Genomic DNA, 24,720 nt, shown 5'->3' on the forward strand with positions numbered 1-24,720 from the left:
ATCTTCTGTCTAGTATTAACTTTTTAATACTCTTCGGGCTATTGTTACGTGTCTTTTGGCCTTCTATTACCCCCTTTATTTATGTTATATGAATGTACTCGCAAGCAGTTGTATATTTTATATCCATAATATATATACATATTTACATATTTTCTAGCCGACTTTATCTTACCTTATATTCAATCAGTGGGACTCGTGGAATGATTCTTGGTACCAAGACTAGTAGATGTTACCAGGTAAAAAAAATATAGCCACATAAGAAAATGGTGTGCCATTGAGGATGATAATTACTATAAGCGGCAAAACCCTACAGAACCATTAAAAAGTTCAGATTTTTGGTTCAGAAAGAGCCCCCGAGAAGATAATATGTATGAAAGAAGACAACAAACTTCAGCAATCACGAAGGCAAATATTGACAGAACTTTTACAAGGGCCTGAGTAGAGTACCACAGAACATGATACTGACTATTTAATCCCTAATCATAACTAAATATTTGTTCACCGCACTACTTTCATTTTTTTTTCTTCTCCTAAGGGCACTTGCAAGTTCTAAAACCGCCGCCTCATACGCCTGCCATTGGGGTTCGCTGATTCTGCTGCAGCTCCACTTCCATCTACCAGGAGATCCAGCCCAATAACACTTGCACTCCTCTTCCTACCTGAAAGCATAGACGAACTTTCATCCACTGATGCAAAAGTCTTCAGCAACTCCGACAAAATCGAGGGGCAGCTCTCCTCTAAATGCTTGAATCCTTCTGATTGCATTACAGCTGTAAAAAAAACACAATGATCTATAAATTCAACTATTGCTGTATACAAAAATTGGAAATAATGGCAACTCTAGGTAATAGTATCTGCTTATATTGTCGTATGTACTGCTCTATTTCTACACTTCATCATGAACGGAGGAATGCCCAAGAAACCGATAATAATGATAAGAAACATAAATGTTATTCCAAATTAATTCCTCGGTATCCTTGATAATTTGTGTGATTAGGCAAGGGGCTAGGAACCTTTATGAACAGATACAAATCAACAAGAACAAGAACAAAAATAAAATTTAAATTTAATTGAACTTAAGGCTTGCCCATAAAATTCTATGGGCAACACCCACCTCCCAAGTTCGTTGGATTTGCTACGAATTTTAGACACATAGACTTGAGCTGTGGACAATGATGTTGCTCAGCTAGGGCAAGGGTGGTTGCCACCGTCTCAGTATTGATTTCTTCACACAATTTTGATTCACACAACAATTTCAATCGATCTAGATTGTACAGGTCAGCAGCAGCCAATAAATGTTGCACCATGACCGTGGATGTGCAAATAGATGATGAGCCCATAACTTCGCAAACATCAGGAAGATTGTCACTGTATACAAACAGAAGCATTGCCTGGAAAAAAAGGATCAAATACACAAGAAGCTTATACACCTAGTTTTGATCCTAAAAATTAGGGGGGAAAATATTGATATTTGCATTCATCAGTTATAGCTAACAAGACAAACATATAAGATAGGAAACTTCTCAAGCAGATTAATATTCAAGAATAGTGAAGAAAATTGGAAAGGAAACAACCATGCTTGAATGTTTCATTTGACAAATTAAAAGAATAAAATTGATAAATACTACCTTAAAAATAAAGGGCTCGACATCCTCTACCACAACTTTATCCATACTAGGATTTCCAACAAGTCCAAAAAACTGAGCCCTAAATACAGGGGAACGAGCAGCAAGTATCAACTTATGGGCTTTGAATTTTTCATCGCCCACCTGAAAAACTATATCACAACCAACTTCAGAATCTAACAATTCCTTAAGACCTTGCCCCATATCTGATGGTGGTATGGGAATGGTGAATTGTTTCGGCCCCTGAAGGTGACTTCTGACCACACCAACAGTGCACTTCATTACAAGGCAATCATCCTTTAGATAATCAGAAGTTTCAACTGCAGCTCTTCTGAAAAATCGCTTGTAACCCCTAAAATTCATGCACCACGGAACAGTGAGCAGCAATAAAATAAATTCAACAGAAGCCCACCAAAAACACACATTAGCTCATTTTACAGAATGTTAATTCCAATAAATGTGAATACTAATATGCCAATTAACAGATGTCTTGACATACTACTAGTTCACCTAAAAAAATGACACAATCTCAGATAAATGAAACGCAAATAGTATAATTTCCGAAGTAACATTGGAGACGACATTCATTCAGATCCAAATACTTAACCAAAAGCTTGACCACATTAAGAAGCATTCTTCACATATCTTACTGAAAAAATATATGTACCTCAGGAGGAGGTTCTAAATAAAAATTAAAGCCAAACTCATAGTTTACATTTCCTCAAATTTATCACAACTAATATTATTCAGAGGTCTAAATTTTATTTCTTCACATGAGCACAACACCCCGTTAAAACTCCAGGTTTCTAAACCATAAATCACCAGCAGGTATTTCATCCTAAAATCAAAACTAATGATACTAATTCCACCATGTACCAAACTGCCAAACAAAATTGACCAATACAAGCAAAAATAAAAATGACCCATAAAATAAATAAATAAATAATTAGACAAATAAGAAAACTCGTACCACATGCTGCCTCTATACTTCAAAGTGTATGGACCGCTCTCCAGTGCACGATCAAAATGACTATGCACTTTATCCTTCCCATTCTTAGTCTGATCCACCAGAGTCAGCTCGAACAAAGCCCTCACGTCCGTTCCTTCACTGGCCAAAGCAATGAAAACCGACACGTACATGGAGTTATCCTCTGGGTTTTTCCCATCTGGGTAGAAGTAAATTGCCCAATCATACCCTCCCACCGTAAATGTATCGCTTGTTATGTACTTTCCGGCGCCCATACCTTTGGCCAAAGAATACCCCTTAATCGTAAACCGGTGCGAACCGTTCACCGTCTCGCTGATCGACTTCGAGCACGATTCCAATTCTAACTTTACCCGAGGCTTCAAGTTCGCCATGTTCTTTCCCCCCCTCCAAATTAAGCTCACAACAGCAGAAACCTGCGCCTAATACATCCGGAAAATCTTTCCCAGATTACCAGAACCCTAATTCCCAACCCAGTGCTCCCCCGCCGGCACCGATTCAAGCGAGTCCGTCTCCATTGCGGGAAATTAACGACGATCGCAGCGGCAAATTGTTGAATTGAGCAGTTGAATCCAACGTCGAAGATATGAATTGCACGAATTGTATGACACCTTTGGCCTAAGAGCAGAGAAATGGAGAGAGAAGCACGGAGAGGGAATGGTGGTGGACTTGGGGGAAGCTTTTTCTCTTTTGTTAAAGGCCTGTGCTTTTTCGTTCGTTCGTTCAAACTCGTGTTTTAAATACCAGTACGCCGGCTTAGTATATAGTGGGCCGGTTCACTTGAGCCGGTGGACCCGGGACCGGGCTGGCGCAGCAATGAAGAGATTGGCTTGGTTTCAAATGTCATGGCTCGAGCCCCTCGAATTTTTTTCAATATTAAAATTTGTAACTAATATAAAAATAAAATTTGTAAAAGATAAATAAAGAGCTCTAGCAATTTATAATGGTTCAATTATAATCTCCAGTCTATTTATAAATTTAAAAGTATTACTAGTAAGGTCATCTTTGGCGAGTGTTGTTGATGCACAAAGGAAACAAATCTTATGTAGATTGGAGTTTCTAACCTTTTACTATTTATTTTTTTTTCTCTTTTTTAAAATGAAAACATAAATTTTAAATTTAAAAGTCTATTTTTAATCATAATATAAGTAGGAATTCTCTTACTTTTATCTACTTCCACTCGAGACCTACTTTTTTATTCTCCTTGATTGACGACTTCGAAGCTTTGAAGCAAATTCTTGAGAGATGAATTCTTGATTTATTCATGAATAATCTTAATGATGAGGCTCACACCACTTAATGAATTGCAACTCATGATATTTTCTATTTCTCATATTTGAATTTTGAATTTTAATTAATTTATTTTATTTAATTAATTTTTTTAAATATAATTTAAATCAAATAATTAAATAATATTATAACTCATCAGTTTTATTTCAATAAAATAAAAATTAATTAAATAAGTTAATTATATTTATAAACTTAAAAAGAATGTTATTGTTTTAACACAGTGACTCTCTCTTGGAAACAGAAGTAATAGTTTTCCTAAACTTAAAAACTATTCAATTCCCCTTCTCTCTATCAAACTTCTATAAATCTAATGTGTTGAGTACTTCTAGAGAGTCATAAATCAACATTTTGAATTCTACGTGCTCACACACGTCCTTGTGTGTTTGAGGACTGGTTTGGAAGATCAAGGTGTGTGTCTTCAGAACTTGGATAGGAACATCGTTGATTTTATACAAAAAGATTCGATGACACTTGCAAGACTACAAGAGGTAGTCTCTAATTCGATTGTATGTAATTTAATATATCTATATATGTCTATGATCTTGGCTGGTATTAATAATTATTAAAAATGACTCATTCCCCGCTTCCACGTGGGCCAAATTACGAAAGACCTGGGGACGCCTTAGTGGTTGGGCTCACATGGATGCAATATGTAGATGGATCGTTGAATAAAAATGGTGCCAGGGCAGGCCTCATTTTAGTATCCCTCAAGGGGCAAAGGGTTCTGATGCATGTCGTATGCCGTATCAAATTTAAATATATTTCTTTTATTCACTTACACCAACTACTTCAGTATAGCGGTAAATAAGGGTCGAATCTCGGGTTTAGGGACTTCTAAAACACTTCAAAATCGTTCCAAACTTCATTTTCTCGAGTCCTATTATTGCACATTCATTCCTAACCACAAAAATGTATCAAATTCATCAATAATACCTTAGAAAATATTTTATGACTTAAAAATACAAAACTCTTAAAACAAAGCTAAGAACACCTAAAAACACTTGAAAATAATATTATCTAAGTGTGAAAGTATAAAAAAGATAATATCCAAAATACCCTTATCAAATTCCCCCACACTTAAACTTTGCTAGTCCCTTAGCAAAATCACTAATAAAATCTAAAAACTAAACAAATAAAACATAAGCAATGATTTTGTTGAAAGTGTTAGTTATCTCAAAGATTGAACAACCAATATAGATTCTAAGAAAAATTTGAATTCCACATTCCTCAGAATTTCAACTCAATGCCTCATCACCACTTAAAACTTGTTTTTATTTATGATTATGCACAATTAAACAAACCAAAACACAAACATTTGAATCAATTTATACATGTCATAATATGTTTTAAAGTCTCATAGATAATAATATTTTCATGAAAAACATCCACTCCATAGGCATTAACCAATTGTTCTCCACTAATGTAAACACACATAATCAAGAATCATAAGGTCTTTAAAAGCTTGTAATGTAAGGCTAAGGTTGAAGGTGGATGAAAAAGGAATATTTAAGCTTAAATCACACCATATCCTATATTTTTTTTTCTATTCTCTAGACTTCCTCAAATTCCCCATACAATTCAAGAAAATACATAATCTTTCCTTTTTTTTTCTTTCCACATTGATCTTGCTACTTCCTCCACACTTGTACTTTTGCAATAATTTTTTTTATATATTTCTCAGTGCAGATTTTTTTTTTCTATTTTTTTCCTTCTCAATTCAAATCATTGGAAGAACTAGTAGATCGTATCCTTTCACATTATAATCCAAACAACTTTCCCTTCTTACAATCCATAACCCAACCCACCAAATCAAGCAATAATATAAAACTATTGTAACGACCCAAATTCACTAATAAGGCTTAAGGGCCTTGATTAGTGTGCCAGGAGGGCATTACTGGAATAATTGTGATTTAATGAGTAATTATATGTTTAATGATGCTTACATGATAATTGATTATATTATATGATGATGTGATATAAATGTTTGAGATATATGCGAGAACCACATTATGATGTGGATAAATCTGCAGCCGGCGACTCGAGGCGATCCTAGGGCTAGATAGCGGGAAAAGTCACAACGGGGTATTATAATTGATTTTGGGCAAGTCAGAGGTATTTTAGGTATCAGGTAGTGATTTAGACTATCGGGTGATGGAAATAAATAATTGGAGATATATTTGAGGTTAGGATGTCTAGGCGGGAATATTGGGGGATTTTACCGTTTTGGCCTCGGGGACGTTTCCGGCACCCCGAGCCTTGGGATTAACTTAAAGGATAAGTTAGACTTAAGGAAGCCTTTAGAAGAAAACACAAACCGACTAAGTATATTTCTCTCAGCTCACTTACACGCTCAAAGGAAACCAAGTTGAGAAAAACACAGAAAATCAAAGGGAAAACTACTGAGTTTGAGAGGGAACTGCTGGGATTTGAGCTGTGTCTTTGGGAGTTGAAGGGAGTAATCTGGAGGATTGGCTCAGGAACTGATCAAGGTCTGAGATAGAGCTAAGGTAAGTTTTGAATTTTCGTTTTTGGGGTTAGGAACTTAAAGAAATGACTGAGTTTAAATGGTTATGGTTTTGACATTCAAGGTGGAAATTGAGGCTAGGGACTTTGAAGATAGGTCAGGGGACTCTTGAGGAATCGATTCTACAGCTGAGGTAAGGTTTAAATTATAGTTTGATGGTTGAATTTGGGGGTTATCAAAGCTGGTTTTAAGTTCTTTGAGTTTGGATTTCAGAAGTTGGAAGGGAGAGATTGAAGTGTGTTGGGCTGTGTTTTCTGGGGAATTATGTTGCTTAGATCATGTTAAAAAGGTTGGGAGTTAATTGGTTTTGGTTTGGGGACTTTGGGATAGCTTTAGGTGAGGTTTGGAGGTTAAAAATGGTGGTTTTTTCTGGGTTCGAAGGGTCGGGCCGCGGCATGGTTCTTGGAGAGCCGCGGCCCTTCAAGGGGTGTTGCATGCTGAGGAAGAAGGGCGGGCCGCGGCATGGTCCAAGCAATGCCGCGGCCCTTACCTGTTTTTGTGTCTTGGATGGCTCTGTTTGGGGGCCATGCCGCGGCATGGGTGGCCTATGCCGCGGCGCTTAAGGGATTTTTGGATTTTGAGATTTTAGGCTTGGGAATTTAACCTAGGGTGGTTGGGGTTGAGTCTTTTACTATATTTGGTGAAGTTCAATGTTCCGAGTACTAGAACCTGGCTTGGGAGCTCATTTAAGGTTGTTAATGGTGTCTTTCTTCATGGTTGTGACTAGGTGTTAAGCTAGGGCTCGAGGATCGGATCGCGCTCAAGGAGTATTGCCCGTAACTAACTCATTTGAAAGCTAAAGGTAAGAAAACTGCACCCGGTTGATTATATGTGACGGGACTAAGGGCTCCCTATTGTGAAAGCTTGAAAAGATGGTATTATGCCATGCAAGCTATTTAGTGAACCAACGGCCTAAGGGTGCCAAGGGTCTCACTAGCGCACAGGGCGCGGCTCGGCCACTGGTAGACGAGGACAGCTTATTATGCACTGAGCTTGGTTTAAGCGGGCCAGAGTCAGTGGGCTAAACAGAGGGTGCGGCCTAAGTCGTCGGCCCTGATTATTATGTGATATGAGCAGTATATGTGATAGAATGTAACCTGTATTGGATTGTATATGCTGATTATCTATTGTGGACTATCTAATGAGTATACGTGTTTATTGAGCTATTTGTCTGTTATTATTGTTTGAGTTATCTGTGATGTTTTCTTGCTGGGCCTTGGCTCACGGGTGCTACGTGGTGCAGGTAAAGGCAAGGGCAAGTTAGATCAGCCCTGACTGGAGAGCTCAGCGAGCGGAATGTACATAGCCAGGTGCTCGGCCGCCACGATTGAGGTCTAGGCAAGGACATGGAACCTAAAGACTGTTTGTTTTGCCTTAGTATGGCTAGTGGATATTCACATACTTTTGGGAGTCTGTAAACTTATTTTAACTTTGTGTTTATGGGATCCCTTGTTTACTACAGTTTAAATATATGAAATGAGTCTTTTGAGACCAAAACCTTTTTAACCATAGATCTTGCATGTTTAGAGACACGTTTTCAAATTAATGACTTGATTAGCGAGTCCTGCACCTTTACAAGTACACAGTGTAACGGTCTTGGCTATCCAGGGCGTTACAACTTGGTATCAGAGCGTCCTAGGTTTAAGGGTTCCTGAAGACAGCCTGGATATGTACATTCGCTGCTGGAGACAAGCTCAAGTTGGGGTTTGGTAACGTGTATAGGTGTGCCTATGTGCTTATGTATCTGAGATGAGTTATGCATGTTGTTATTGACTGAATTGCTAGGAAGCATGAGATACTGATAGGGCCTGGCCCTTGACTGCTGTATGAAAATATGGAGGCATGTTTATTAACATTGCCGTGCATGTGGATGAGTTTATGAACGGTTGATTGTTTATGGTGCATGGATGCTTATATGTGTTTGTTATTTGTGAATGGTTATGTTCTATTAAGGGGTTTTGGGGAAGTTTTTACCTTGTCATTGTGGTCTGACCGCCGAGTCGATATGTGCAGATTTACTTGGATAGTTATGCGTCCAAGGAAATCTTCACGACTAGCCGGCACTGGGTCCGAGACCAGGGGCAATGACCAGGGCCAGACACCTCCGCCAGTCCCCGAGAACTGGCAGCAGTTAATGGCTGAGATGCAGGCTCGATTACAGAGTCAGGATGAGTTGATTCGTATTTTGCAGCAGCAGGCTCCATCAGGGAGTGTTGCCCCTTCTTTACCACCTGCAGTGGTACCAGCTGTGCAGCCTGGGGAGGTTGTTAACAGGTTGGAGCCGTTATATGAGCGGTTCAGGAAGCAGCAACCCCCAGTCTTTGAGGGAGGACCAGATCCGTTGAAAGTCGAGCAGTGGCTAACTATGATCACAGTGATTCTGGATTTCATGAGGATTGAAGGACATGATAGAGTGGCCTGTGCCGCTTATATGTTGAGGGAGGATGCCCGTATTTGGTGGGAAGTGGCATCGCAGACCAGAGAGGTTGCCACACTGACTTGGGAGGATTTCAAGGATTTGTTTGGCCAAAAGTACTACAATATTGCTGTTAGGGCAGCAAAGGTTAATGAGTTTGTGAGTCTGGTACAGGGCAGTATGACTGTTACTGAGTATGCCCTGAAATTTGATAGGCTGGCAAAGTTTGCACCAGATCTTGTGCCTACAGACGCTGCTAGGCAAGATCGTTTTGTCAGAGGGCTTAATGCTATGATAGCCAGGGATGTTAGGATTACCACGATACCTGGAGGAACAACTTATGCCCAGGCCGTGGAGAAAGCTCTTACCGCTGAGGAAGCGGAAAACAAGATATGAAAGGAGAGCGCAGTGAGGCGTGAGGGCCGTAGGGCGGTGCCTCCTTACTCAGGGGTTGGTAGGGGCGGAGGCCCCAGTGACTTCAAGAGGAAGACTCCGGACACGTCGACCGCTCCTAGTTCTGGTGGGAGGGGTCGGGGTGGTCAGGGTGGCCGTCAGGGTGGCGGTGAGGCATGGAGGACCTATCCAGAGTGTCCGAGGTGTAGAAGACGCCATCTGGGCGAGTGCAAGGCCAAGGCATGTTTCGTTTGTGGGGCAGTGGGGCATCTCAGAAAGGACTGCCCAACGGTGAAGAAAGGTGAAGCAGGAAAGGTGGATAGCTTGACCCCAGCTCGGGTATTCACCTTGACTCAGGCGGAGGCTGAGGCTAGTCCCTCAGTAGTGACAGGTCAACTTTCTAGTGCTGGCTTTCCTTTTACAGTATTGATTGATTCTGGTGCTACACATTCTTTTGTTTCTAGTAGAGTGATTGATAGACTGTGTAGACCTAGTAAGTATTGGACTGCGGGGTTTGGGACTTTGTTGCCTACGGGAGAGTTGGTAGTCTCTAGGAGGTGGATTAGGGCATTGCCAGTGATGGTTGATGGTAGAGAGCTTTCGGTGGATTTGATTGAATTGGATTTGGGAGATTTTGATATGATTCTAGGAATGGATTGGCTGGCTAGGTATGGGGCTATGATTGATTGTAGAAAGAAGATGGTTACTTTTGAGCCAGAGGGCGAGGACCTTTTTGTCTTTGTGAGTGCGATGTTTGGACCCCGTGTACCTATGATTTCAGCATTGAGAGCCAGAGACTTGTTGCAGGGAGGATGCATAGGTTTTCTGGCTAGTGTAGTGGATACCGCTAGGGTCATGCCGGCAGGGCCGGGAGAGACTAGATTGGTGTGTGAGTTTTTGGATGTCTTCCCTGAGGATTTTCCAGGGTTACCGCCGCATAGGGAGATACAGTTTGAGATTGAGTTAGCACCAGGAACAGAACCAATATCAAGGGCACCGTACAGAATGGCACCAGCGGAACTGAAGGAGTTGAAGATACAGTTGCAAGAACTTCTGGATTTGGGGTTTATCAGGCCTAGCTACTCTCCATGGGGCGCACCAGTACTGTTTGTTAAGAAGAAGGACGGGACTATGAGGATGTGCATCGATTATAGAGAACTGAACAAATTGACCATTAAGAATAAGTACCCTCTGCCAAGGATTGATGATCTGTTTGATCAGCTGCAAGGTAAGACAGTGTTCTCAAAGATTGATCTTCGATCTGGTTATCACCAGCTGAGGATCAAGGATGAGGATATACCAAAGACAGCTTTCCGGACACGATATGGGCATTATGAGTTCCTGGTCATGTCTTTTGGTCTGACCAATGCCCCAGCGGCTTTCATGGACTTAATGAACAGAGTGTTTAAGGATTTCTTGGATCAGTTCGTCATTGTCTTCATCGACGACATCTTGGTATACTCCAGCTTAGAGGCGGAGCATGAGCAGCATCTACGACAGGTTCTGCAGAGGCTAAGGGAGCATCAGTTGTACGCTAAGTTTAAGAAATGTGAGTTCTGGCTACCAGAGGTGACCTTCCTTGGGCATATAGTTGGGGCAGAAGGGATTAAGGTGGATCCATCCAAGGTGGAGGCAGTTAGGGATTGGCCGAGGCCGAGGAACGCCTTGGAGGTGCGAAGTTTCCTTGGGTTGGCTGGTTACTACAGGCGATTCGTAGAGGGGTTCTCGAAGATTTCTTCACCGATGACAGAGTTAACAAGAAAGAATCAGAAGTTCATCTGGTCAGAGAAGTGTGAGAACAGCTTTCAGGAGCTGAAACAACGGCTTATCTCTGCACCAGTGTTGAGTCTTCCTTCGGAGGAAGGGAAGTTCGTGGTCTACTGTGACGCATCGAGGTTGGGTTTAGGCTGTGTGCTGATGTAGAATGAGAAAGTTATAGCCTACGCGTCTCGACAGCTGAAGGAGTATGAACAGAGGTATCCGACTCATGATTTGGAGTTAGCGGCAGTTGTGTTTGCACTGAAGGTGTGGCGTCATTATCTGTATGGAGAGAAGTGCGAGATCTACACTGATCATAAGAGTCTGAAATACTTCTTCACACAGAAGGATCTGAATATGAGGCAGAGACGTTGGTTAGAATTGGTTAAGGACTATGATTGTGACATCCTTTACCATCCGGGGAAAGCCAACGTAGTGGCAGATGCATTGAGCCGGAGGGGCCCAGGACAGTTGTATAGTTCTACTCAGATCTCAAAGGAATTGGCTGATGAGATGGTCAGGGCAAAGATAGAGCTGGTGGTGGGCCAGTTAGCCAATATCACTTTGCAGTCAACCCTACTAGAGCGGATCAGGGAGGGTCAGTTGACTGATATGCAATTGCAGGATAGTAGGCAGCATGCCTTAGCAGGGACAGCTAAGGATTATTCAGTTTCAGAGACAGGTCTGCTTCGGTATCAGGGACGGATATGTGTTCCGGCAGATGAGGGGATTAGGCGTGAGATACTAGATGAGTCTCACACTACACCATACTCACTTCATCCGGGTACCACGAAGATGTATCAGGATCTATGGACATTGTATTGGTGGCCTGGGATGAAGAGGGATGTGGTTGAGTATGTATCTAGATGTTTAACGTGTCAGCAGGTTAAGGCTGAGCATCAGCGACCAGCGGGGTTGCTTCAGCCTTTGGGTATCCCAGAATGGAAATGGGAGGATATTACGATGGATTTTGTGGGAGGATTACCCAGGACAGTTGGACTTCATGACTCGGTGTGGGTGATAGTGGATAGGTACACCAAATCAGCTCATTTCCTACCAGTTAGGTCAACTTATACTGTGGAGCAGTATGTAGAGTTGTATGTGAGAGAGATAGTTCATCTCCATGGGGTTCCAAAGTCTATTGTGTCTGATCGAGACCCTATCTTTACCTCTAAGTTCTGGGGAGCTTTGCAGAGAGCCATGGGGACTCAGCTAAAGTTTAGCACAGCTTTTCATCCTCAGACTGATGGACAGTCTGAGAGGACGATTCAGGTGCTGGAGGACATGCTTAGGGCATGTGTGATTGACTATGAGGGTTTGTGGAGTAAGTATCTTCCATTGGTTGAGTTTTCATATAACAACAGTTACCAGTCCACGATTGGAGTGGCTCCTTATGAGATGTTATATGGGAGAAAGTGCAGATCACCTATTCACTGGGAAGAGACGGGTGAGAGAAGGTATTTGGGGCCAGATATGGTTCAGAAGACTAATGAAGCCATTGAAAAGATTCGAGCTAGAATGCTTGCCTCGCAGAGTAGACAGAAAAGCTACGCTGATCCTAAGCGTAGGAACGTGGAGTTCCAGGTTGGGGACCACGTATTTCTGCGAGTTTCACCGTTGAGGGGTGTGAGGAGGTTTGGAGTGAAGGGCAAGCTGAGCCCTCAGTTTGTTGGACCCTTTGAGATTTTAGAGAGGGTTGGGCAGGTGGCTTACAGGCTGGCTTTGCCACCGTCGCTATCGGGAGTTCATAATGTGTTTCATGTCTCCATGTTACGAAAGTATGTTTCTGATACGACACATGTACTGCGGTACGAGGATTTAGAGTTACAGACAGATTTGTCCTATGAGGAGCGACCAATTCAGATTTTGGATTGGAAGGACAAAGTCTTACGGAATAAGACAATTCCGTTAGTGAAAGTATTATGGAGGAATAGCAAGGTCGAAGAGGCGACCTGGGAGTTAGAGACAGCGATGCGGGATCAGTATCCCGAGCTATTCAGGTAAATTTCGAGGACGAAATTCTCATTAGGAAGGGATAGTTGTAACGACCCAAATTCACTAATAAGGCTTAAGGGCCTTGATTAGTGTGCCAGGAGGGCATTACTGGAATAATTGTGATTTAATGAGTAATTATATGTTTAATGATGCTTACATGATAATTGATTATATTATATGATGATGTGATATAAATGTTTGAGATATATGCGAGAACCACATTATGATGTGGATAAATCTGCAGCCGGCGACTCGAGGCGATCCTAGGGCTAGATAGCGGGAAAAGTCACAACAGGGTATTATAATTGATTTTGGGCAAGTCAGAGGTATTTTAGGTATCAGGTAGTGATTTAGACTATCGGGTGATGGAAATAAATAATTGGAGATATATTTGAGGTTAGGATGTCTAGGCGGGAATATTGGGGGATTTTACCGTTTTGGCCTCGGGGACGTTTCCGGCACCCCGAGCCTTGGGATTAACTTAAAGGATAAGTTAGACTTAAGGAAGCCTTTAGAAGAAAACACAAACCGACTAAGTATATTTCTCTCAGCTCACTTACACGCTCAAAGGAAACCAAGTTGAGAAAAACACAGAAAATCAAAGGGAAAACTACTGAGTTTGAGAGGGAACTGCTGGGATTTGAGCTGTGTCTTTGGGAGTTGAAGGGAGTAATCTGGAGGATTGGCTCAGGAACTGATCAAGGTCTGAGATAGAGCTAAGGTAAGTTTTGAATTTTCGTTTTTGGGGTTAGGAACTTAAAGAAATGACTGAGTTTAAATGGTTATGGTTTTGACATTCAAGGTGGAAATTGAGGGTAGGGACTTTGAAGATAGGTCAGGGGACTCTTGAGGAATCGATTCTACAGCTGAGGTAAGGTTTAAATTATAGTTTGATGGTTGAATTTGGGGGTTATCAAAGCTGGTTTTAAGTTCTTTGAGTTTGGATTTCAGAAGTTGGAAGGGAGAGATTGAAGTGTGTTGGGCTGTGTTTTCTGGGGAATTATGTTGCTTAGATCATGTTAAAAAGGTTGGGAGTTAATTGGTTTTGGTTTGGGGACTTTGGGATAGCTTTAGGTGAGGTTTGGAGGTTAAAAATGGTGGTTTTTTCTGGGTTCGAAGGGTCGGGCCGCGGCATGGTTCTTGGAGAGCCGCGGCCCTTCAAGGGGTGTTGCATGCTGAGGAAGAAGGGCGGGCCGCGGCATGGTCCAAGCAATGCCGCGGCCCTTACCTGTTTTTGTGTCTTGGATGGCTCTGTTTGGGGGCCATGCCGCGGCATGGGTGGCCTATGCCGCGGCGCTTAAGGGATTTTGGGATTTTGAGATTTTAGGCTTGGGAATTTAACCTAGGGTGGTTGGGGTTGAGTCTTTTACTATATTTGGTGAAGTTCAATGTTCCGAGTACTAGAACCTGGCTTGGGAGCTCATTTAAGGTTGTTAATGGTGTCTTTCTTCATGGTTGTGACTAGGTGTTAAGCTAGGGCTCGAGGATCGGATCGCGCTCAAGGAGTATCGCCCGTAACTAACTCATTTGAAAGCTAAAGGTAAGAAAACTGCACCCGGTTGATTATATGTGACGGGACTAAGGGCTCCCTATTGTGAAAGCTTGAAAAGATGGTATTATGCCATGCAAGCTATTTAGTGAACCAACGGCCTAAGGGTGCCAAGGGTCTCACTAGCGCACAGGGCGCGGCTCGGCCACTGGTAGCCGAGGACAGCTTATTATGCACTGAGCTTGGTTTAAGCGGGCCAGAGTCAGTGGGCTAAACAGAGGGTGCGACCTAAGTCGTCGGCCCTGATTATTATGTGATATGAGCAGTATATGTGATAGAATGTAACTTGTATTGGATTGTATATGCTGATTATCTATTGTGGACTATCTAATGAGTATACGTGTTTATTGAGCTATTTGTCTGTTATTATTGTTTGAGTTATCTGTGATGTTTTCTTGCTGGGCCTTGGCTCACGGGTGCTACGTGGTGCAGGTAAAGGCAAGGGCAAGTTAGATCAGCCCTGACTGGAGAGCTCAGCGAGCGGAATGTACATAGCCAGGTGCTCGGCCGCCACGGTTGAGGTCTAGGCAAGGACATGGAACCTAAAGACTGTTTGTTTTGCCTTAGTATGGCTAGTGGATATTCACATACTTTTGGGAGTCTGTAAACTTATTTTAACTTTGTGTTTATGGGATCCCTTGTTTACTACAGTTTAAATATATGAAATGAGTCTTTTGAGACCAAAACCTTTTTAACCATAGATCTTGCATGTTTAGAGACACGTTTTCAAATTAATGACTTGATTAGCGAGTCCTGCACCTTTACAAGTACACAGTGTAACGGTCTTGGCTATCCAGGGCGTTACAACTATGGTGTAATGGGTCACAGAAAAAGATAAAAAATTTAGGCTACAAAGGTTTAAATATTGGCTTATAAAAGAAAAAGATTAGTCATTATGGCTCAAAAATGGGAAACTAGGATATTCAATTTCATAGGTAAGCTTGAAAGGCTCAAACGATCCAAAGAACATGCCTTAATCATCTTCCTAATTATGTGTACTTAGGATTTCGCCTCAAACAATTAATCAATAGTTTCTAGAGTGGTGGAGACTATATATAAGTAATAACATGCATACATATCTTCAAATACTAGTGAAAAAGTAAATCTAATTAAACACATTATGTTTAAAAGTTAAAGATCAAGCTTAAGTAACAACTAGACAAGAGTTAAGCACATAATTCATGCAGAATTTATCGATGTCATAGGAAACTAGTCTCATCTCAATCAAAATTTTATCATTGACAAACAACTTCCAACATAATCATGCCATGCTTATGTCAACCTAAAAAAACTAAAAATGAAAAACAAAAAACAAAAACGACATAACATTATAAAAATCAAAGCAATTTAGTTCCAGTTGTTCCCTTCCCCCACACTTACACAATACATTTTCCTCAATGCAAAATAAAATAAAATAAAGAAAAAGAAAAAATCCTTCAACCAAAGTAAATGCTCATTAATCATGCATCTCCTTGATCATCTTTAGCTTCCTCCTTGTAACACCCTACTACCTTATAGTCGTTACTAAGTGAGTTTTAAAACGAAAAATGTGCAATGAACTTGCTAACCGAGGTTTTTAAAACAAAAGTGTGACTAAGCAAAAGTTAAGGCTGTAATCTTTTAAAAATGCTTTGCTTCATTGAAAATGTCAAGTATCTATCATTTGGGGATCCCAAAATAAGGTTTGAAAAAAAATATTTACAACTTAAAATAAGTTTACAGTTGATTGACTATCAAAATTACAAGTTAATACAACCATTTTTAAAATGCCCCCAACCAAAGCAGTCGGGCAGGCCAAACATGTACGCGTCGCTTCATGCTCTCCGTACTCATGGCTGGTTGACTCATTCTTTGCCCTTACCTGCAACACAGAGCACCCGTGAGCCAAATCCCAGCAAGAAAACTCATACAGTACATAACATATGCGAATTATATAGTTAACATATCAGATAATCCACAGATAAACAAGTATTCCATCAAACTAAACAAAGACGGCCATGCCGTCCCAGAGGCATTACCAAAGCTTGGGATCTCGGTCCTCACCGTAAGGATATCCCCTATAGCCATTGGGGTCCCACCCTGACTATAAGCACTTCACGTGCTAAGTGTTACTTCCGGCCCACTGCCGTTCTCAGCTCCATTGCCGTTCTCGGCCTTTCGCCGTTCTCGGCTCCATTGCCGTTCTCGGCTCCTTTGCCATTCTCGGCTCCTTGCCATTTCATTCTACTATAATCACAAATAGTATAACTCAAATAACATTCAAACATATATCAATTCATTTAAGTCTGCACCCTAACATGTAATGCAATATAGGGCCGTGCCCTGCAATAACACTATAGGCCCATGCCGTGTCCTACGGGTGTTATAGTTTTCTTACCTTTCAGATCGATAGCTTTGATCACTTGACTCCTTGAGCACGATCCCACTCGAGCCCTAGCGCACACCTAAACACAACCATAGGTCAAAGTCATCACCAAACCTCAAGTCCAAAACCTAGCCTCAGGACCAATCCCGAGCCCCCCAGGAAGTCCTAGTTCCACAAAACAAGGTGGTGGAATCGAACCCCGAACCCTAGGTCAAAACCTTCAAAAATAACCCAAAAACCCCTTTCTGGGAACAAGGCAGCGCTACAGCACTCTAAAGAGGGCGCTATAGCGCTACAAGCAGAACCGACATCCCCAGAAACAGGGCCTAGCACTACAGCGCCCAAAGACTAGCGCTGTAGCGCTAGTTGCAGACAGGTAACTCTCATTTTCCTTCTCTGCGATTTCTTTGAGCCAATCTCAGCCCAAACTTCCCCAAATCTTCACCAAACTCAAAATCAAGCTTATAAACACTCTCCACTCATCCCAAGCATCCCAAATCTCAAAACCCAAGCTCATGCATCCCAAATCTCAAGATTTACCATAGATGACCCTAAACCCAGAAATTCAAAAATAAAATCAGTCAAACATCAAAGTTAGAGGCTCAAAATTCATACCGTTGATGAAATTTCGACTTTGATTCAATTCCTTGACCTCCTTAGCTTGCTACTTCTCAACCTTGGCCTGAATCCCCCTAAAGTTCCCATCAACTAAACTTAGTTACACAACTCAAACCAGTCAAACCCTAAATCTAAAACTTCTAAAAACTTATCTCAATTATTGATGTGATCTTGCTAATCCCTTGCCAATTCTTCAAGTCTAGCTTAGGATCCTTGATGCTCAGCTTATCCTATCTCTCCTCTGAGCTATGCTCCAAGAAACTTGAAGAGAAATGGTGAGAAAATCCACAAACCGCCCCTTTAGGAAAAGCTCCTCTGTTTTCTCTCTTTTTCTTTGTCTTCCTTTTTCTTTCTTTTCCACAGCCTTCTCACTCTCTCTAACAATCCCACTAAGTATATAAAGCCTCAATAAACTTATCTCTAAGAAGCCAATTGACCAAAATTCCCTCCCTATTAATTCTAAACCCTTTTGTCCACGTAGGGCCATTTTAGTCATTATACCCAATTCCCGCTAATTCCTCAAGTGTCTCGAATATTTTCCCGCTTGCTTCCCAATACCTGATAAATCACCAAATATGTATTCCTCATCATCATAATTAACCTCAATATGTTCTCTAAATTCCCATTTATACCCCCCAGGCTTGCCCCAAGCCGGGTATAAATTCCCGCCTTAACTTTTCCGCTAATTCGCTCTTTAGGATCGTCTCGAGTCACAAATCACAGATACATCCACATAATAATGTGGTCTCAACAAATCATCACATATCAATACAGTTATGCCCCAAATGGCCAAAATTACAATTAAGCCCTTCTAACCTGATCAGGGCCTTCATGCATACTAATACACATAGTCATGCATCTCAAATAGTCAAATAGTCATACAACATGCTTTAAATAATAATCATGCATTTTACTCATTAGAGTCACACATAAATCTCATTATGCTCTCCAGGCACACTAATCAAGGCCCTTAAGCCTTATTAGCGAATTTGGGTCGTTACAACTATCCCCTCCTAATGAAAATTTTGTCCTCGAAATTTTTCCCAAACACATCAGTCAGTAAAACCTGTACCTCTGACCATAATTCCAAGGTCCACCACCTTTACTTTAATTCTCAACAGCACTCTTACAAGAGTAACAATCTTGCCCCACAAGATCTTGTCTAATAGCCATACTTTCGTTAGCCCCTCGTTTGCACCGCAACCCTGCTAAAGCTTCAGGGTCTGCTTAGATTACAATGATCGCCTCATTGTCTTATTCCTGATTCCAGAGATACCCATAAGTCATCACCTCTTCTAGGTGGGATCAATTGGTAGGCCCCTGGCCTAACCCTTGGTACAACTTCATAATTATGTTGAATCAAGAGTCAAAACTCCCCCTTCTTTCTCTGAAAACCATACTAATCCTTGTCTGCTATTACGTAAAGAGATACAAATCTTTCATCCCGGAACTTTATCTTCCCAAAATTTAACAATTTACAAGTTCTTTTATTCTTCCAGACAGGTAGACACTCCTGCCTTAAGAATTCCAACAACCTCTTTGGCTTTCTCTCTGAACCAATGCCAAACTGTAGTATTCACTATCTTTCACCTCTTACCATGTCCTATGTCGTGTTACTTTAACAAGATGCCAGTATTTTCCACCATGACTAACTTATCAGGGATTACACTTCTCTTAATATCCCAAGTATTCGCATAGTCAACGCTTAATTCTTTAAGATATCTGATAAGCTTTCAGATTGCTATTCCACTTGCAATCAACCGATAATTCCATATTCCCACTCTGTTCTCTTCGTTCTCTAGATCCTTTCCAAAATTTAAAATACTATAGGGTCTCAATTCAGTATCATTGACGTTCTACCCTTAAACCAGTTCACTTGACCCAACTACATTAACTCAATCAACTGAGTTAAAACTTTTCATGTCCAAACACCTTACTTAAGGTCTAATGTGGTCTATTCCCACGATACACTACCACATCACTTAACCCCTCAGTGTCCAAAAGAAAACACTAAATTCTGTCACCCGCTTAACCCTCTCGGTACAACGTACCCTAGGAGGTGGAATGATATCCATTCAGAGTTCTCATTCATATACCAAATTCTAATTGGATCCTTCATTCGATCTTGGTATCCTAACTTGTATCACCTTGACAGGGTTCTTCCCTGTTTCAACCAAAGCCAACTCTTTGGATTCCATAGTTCAATGACACTCACCAGTTAATCATTACCTACTAACGCTATGCCAATCTCAGTCATTACCTTGTCCACTCCATTACAATTTATGGCGTCATTCCTTGACTGCCACATGCCTCCCAATTAGGAGTTCCGCCTCCAATAAAATTTCCCCTCGTACAATCGAGGATTTCAAACACCAATCGCTCATCTGTTACTTTTCACTAAATCTGGGTCTCAACGTTATCTTTCTTACTAATACCCAACACTCAAGTACCTTACGCTATGCATAACTGTCAACTTAAGGTTCCAAGTATATCAACCGTGTTCCATTCTTTCACCTCCCGCAAGGTTCGATCCATCCTCGCGTCAATTTGAGCCTGGGCGTGCCCAACCTATGATGCACCCCCATAGTTCCATATCCTCATCATGGATTAGGTCCTTTAGGCTACCCCTCTATACTCAACTATAACACACTCATAAATCTGCATCACCGACTACCCATCAATTCCTACCTTATCTCTTGAACTCCGATTTAACACCATTCATTTTGTCTTACTTCAAGTTTTACTGTTCCTCCTGTTTTTAATGTAGTTGTCCATAGAGATACTAATGTGATAGATGACGCACTTACCAGTCCTGTTATGCTTTCTATTCTTCAGATATTCTTCATTAGCTTCTTTGTGGCTTCAGATCAAATCTTCTTATACCTATCCTTTCTTCTTATAGCTCTACTCTGAGTACTCCTAACGAAACCCAAACTGACACTTCGTAGAACCTTACCTGTGACCCTGCCTCCTGGGTACTAACGTCTTCAGCATAATAATCATTTGCTCTCCATTTCCGTCTGGGAGTAATCCACATATACTGCTCGTGAGCTTGAAGGGGACTTGCCTATACCATTCTTGTATTCTCCACTTTAAGAACTTACCTATGCTGCTATAGCTCGAACCAATCTAGAATATTTGTTACCAACTCCTCACACCTTACTCAGTACAAAAATAAAAATTCCTGAAATGTCTCTTTCCTTGATTTCCAGCAGCTAATAACCAGGTCATAGATCAACTCCTGGAGACATTGTCCCATCTTGTACCCAACATTAAACTTTTTATTCTTAACCGACGGTGCTAACAATCCCCGTAGTATAATGCTCTTGCCACTCCAAGGTCAAATTTCTTCAATTGCTTCAGTAATTCTTTCTGTCAACCAATACCATCTTTCTCAACATTCCTGATACCAATCCTATCTGTAGTCCGACCTTGAAGTACCCCAATCTTTCTTTACATACCCATATAATTTTTCCCACTGGTCAGCTCAGTTTCCATTCAGTCTCATTAACATACTCCAGATGATATCCTCTGCAATCCATGGTTATCTCTTAACTGATTAACTCTCTCACTATGACTCATGTTGAGGCTTCCTTAAGACGAACTCTATTGTTATCACTATGAACTTATTGATTGCTTGCATCCCCATTCATCTGCCAGAAGTTTCTAATTCCTCCTCAATAAATATTACTATCTTCAGCCTCTCGTATAGCACCCTTGAGGCAAACTCTCTATGTCCAACTCTCTCTCGGAACATTCTCAACACCGAGTTCTTCCAGTTCGTTACATGACTAAAGCATAAACCATTCAGTTAAATACTCATCCTCGAGGAATCAGCCTCGAACTTCAAATGTAGCGAGGCATTCTAATTTTTCCATTCCCTGACCATGGGAAATCCATCCTAACATATCGAATTATTTCATATAGAGGTCGTGCCCTCACCCAACATCCTCTCAGGTGGAATCCTCTCCCTCATGTGCATACCGAATAACCTCCCTGGTTCCTGTCACCATCTGGATAACTACCTTTTCAATCAGGCTCCTTTCCAATCACAAATTAGGTGCCCTAGCACTGTCTGGGATCCTTCTACCTCAATTATCAAGAATCTGCCCTTATTGAATTTTACCAATAGAAGTACTATCTTTTACATCCCTTGCCCTGCAACATTCATGCTCTTTACATCATTCATTATTCTTCGAACAACATGGCCTTTCTGCTGTCCCCAGATAGATGACGAGTACACACATCGGAGCGGCACAAATACTTTGGACTATACCAGAGTTTAAATCCTTAAATGGGGCATCATCATTTTCAACTGTATCCGTCCGTATCAATTTCCCGAAATGAATTACCCAATTTACAAAGCCCATAAATTTACACTGTTGCTACTTTATCATTCCAAACCAATCTTATAAGGCCTCCATCCTCCACAGTTTAGATCATGTCTTTATAACCTCTTCTATCAATTCATCATCTAGGTTATTTCCAACCCATCACGCCAATGCCTCAGCCCAAGTGCCGTTTCCAGGCATCCCTCTAGCACAATACTTAACACAACCCTTTAGTCATGGGCTCTCATCCTCTTATAACCAAGGGTGGAATTAACTTTGCCCATCCACTGCTAAATTCTTTGTCAACCCGAACTTTCCTCAAAACCAGAGGATAACACCCTTTAAGCCTTTCATATAATACCCTTATCTGTCCATACCCTCACAATAAACCAACACTGGTAACCTTACTGTTAAAACATATAAATCAACTATTTTCCCAGAGAAGTCCGCTGTTCTTCTGTTCCATCTCAACTATTAAACTCCACAGCTTACTCACACACCAGTGACCATCTACTGCTGCTTTCGGGGATAAATGGGGGTCTCTAACTCCAACTATCATCTAGAATCCCCCCCCCCCTTCAAAACAATGTCAAGTTCCACTTAACCATTCTGGGAACCAACAATTTGAGTTCATCTGCCACTACTGACCAAACTTCCTGAGCCCTGTGGTTCATACTCTGCACCAAACCACAACTAGATCCAAATAACCACAGTTATCTTGCACACACAAAGCATATTAGGCCAAATCCACAATGACATACATTTAGCTACCAAATTTTAACACAACTAAGTATACCCAAGTTTCATCATGCTTCATACAAGCCAATAAACAGATATTACATATGGATACAATTTAGACAATTAACCACATACACTCAATATGCAACCCATTATCCCAATATTCATCCACATGCATAATAATGTTATTCAGCACGCTTTAATCTCAACCTGCAATAGTCAAGGGCCAAGCCCTAACAGTATCTCATGCATATGTCAACTCATTCATTATGCTCCATATAAATAAGCAGGAAAACATGGCATTCAAACATATGTTCAAGCATGTCAATCATTCATACCAACTAACCCTGAGTCGAGCTTGTCACCGACAACAAGCGTACATCTTCAGTCAATCTCTAGAACCAATAAACCTTGGCTCGCTCTGATACCAAGTTGTAACGCCCTACTACCTTAGAGTCGTTACTAAGTGAGTTTTAAAACGAAAAATGTGCAATGAACTCGCTAACCGAGGCTTTTAAAACAAAAGTGTGACTAAGCAAAAGTTAAGGCTGTAATCTTTTAAAAATGTTTTGCTTCATTGAAAATGTCAAGTATCTATCATTTGGGGATCCTAAAATAAGGTTTGAAAAAAAATATTTACAACTTAAAATAAGTTTACAGTTGATTGACTATCAAAATTACAAGTTAATACAACCATTTTTAAAATGCCCCCAACCAAAGCAGTCGGGCAGGCCAAACATGTATGCGTCGCTTCAAGCTCTCCATACTCATGGCTGGTTGACTCATTCTTTGCCCTTACCTGCAACACAGAGCACCCGTAAGCTGAAGCCCAGCAAGAAAACTCATACAGTACATAACATATGTGAATTATATAGTTAACATATCAGATAATCCACAGATAAACAAGTATTCCATCAAACTAAACAAACACGGCCATGCCGTCCCAGAGGCATTACCAAAGCCTGGGATCTCGATCCTCACCGTAAGGATATCCCTTGTATCCATTGGGGTCCCACCCTGACTACAAGCACTTCACGTGCTAAGTGTTATTTCCAGCCCACTACCATTCTCGCCCTTTCGCCGTTCTCGGCTCCATTGCCGTTCTCGGCCTTTCGCCGTTTTTGGCTCCACTGCCGTTCTCGGCTCCTTGTTGTTTCATTTTACAATAATCACAAATAGTATACCTCAAATAACATTCAAACATATATCAATTCATTTAAGTCTGCACCTTAACATGTAATGCAATATAGGGTCGTGCCCTGCAATAACACTATGGGCCCATGCCATGTCCTACGGGTGTTATAGTTTTCTTACCTTTCAGATCGATAGCTTTGATCACTTGACTCCTTGAGCACGATCCCACTCGAGCCCTAGCGCACACCTAAACACAACCATAGGTCAAAGTCATCACCAAACCTCAAGTCCAAAACCTAGCCTCGGGACCAATCCCGAGCCCCCCAGGAAGTCCTAGTTCCACAAAACAAGGTGGTGGATCGAACCCCGAACCCTAGGTCAAAAACCTTCAAAAATAACCCAAAACCCCTTTCTGGAAACAGGGCAGCGCTACAACGCTCTAAAGAGAGCGTTATAGCGCTACAAGCATAACCGACATCCCCAGAAACAGGGCCTAGCACTACAACGCCCAAAGACTAGCGCTGTAGCGCTAGTTGCAGACAGGCAACTCTCATTTTCCTTCTCTGCGATTTCTTTGAGCCAATCTCAACCCAAACTTCCCCAAATCTTCACCAAACTCAAAATCAAGCTTATAAACACTCTCCAATCATCCCAAGCATCCCAAATCTCAAAACCCAAGCTCATGCATCCCAAATCTCAAGATTTACCATAGATGACCCTAAACCCAGAAATTCAAAAATAAAATCAGTCAAACATCAAAGTTAGAGGCTCAAAATTCATACTTTTGATGAAATTTCGACTTTGATTCAATTCCTTGACCTCCTTATCTTGCTCCTTCTCAACCTTGGCCTGAATCCCCCTAAAGTTTCCATCAACTCAGCTTAGTTACACAACTCAAACCAGTCAAACCCTAAAACTAAAACTTCTAAAAGCTTACCTCAATTATTGATGTGATCTTGCTAATCCCTTGCCAATTCTTCAAGTCTAGCTTAGGATCCT

At 41.2% G+C, this 24,720-nt stretch overlaps 1 protein-coding gene across 1 annotated transcript; it reads right to left on the reverse strand.

Moving 5' to 3' along the window:
• Nucleotides 1-256: 256 nt before the first annotated feature.
• On the reverse strand, nt 257-3,483 carry LOC133798377 (BTB/POZ and MATH domain-containing protein 3). Its single transcript, XM_062236638.1, has 4 exons — nt 2,596-3,483; nt 1,629-1,977; nt 1,115-1,391; nt 257-770 (listed from the first exon to the last, which is right to left on the reverse strand). The coding sequence occupies exons 1-4, from the start codon at nt 2,982-2,984 to the stop codon at nt 550-552; spliced, it is 1,236 nt and encodes a 411-aa protein (XP_062092622.1). The 5' UTR covers nt 2,985-3,483; the 3' UTR covers nt 257-549.
• Between the last annotated feature and the right edge of the window lie 21,237 nt (nt 3,484-24,720).

Source organism: Humulus lupulus, chromosome 8, assembly GCF_963169125.1.
Source record: "Humulus lupulus chromosome 8, drHumLupu1.1, whole genome shotgun sequence".
NCBI lineage: Eukaryota > Viridiplantae > Streptophyta > Magnoliopsida > Rosales > Cannabaceae > Humulus > Humulus lupulus.

Bases quoted from the DNA above. Each gene is read 5' to 3' on its own strand.
- LOC133798377 (XM_062236638.1), bottom strand. From the start codon at position 2,984: ATGGCGAACTTGAAGCCTCGGGTAAAGTTAGAATTGGAATCGTGCTCG. The intron at 1,392-1,628 runs GTAGTATTTATC...CTTTTTTTCCAG, and splicing joins TCGAGCCCTTTATTTTTAAG to GCAATGCTTCTGTTTGTATA. The intron at 771-1,114 runs GTGGGTGTTGCC...TTTTTTTTACAG, and splicing joins AAATCCAACGAACTTGGGAG to CTGTAATGCAATCAGAAGGA.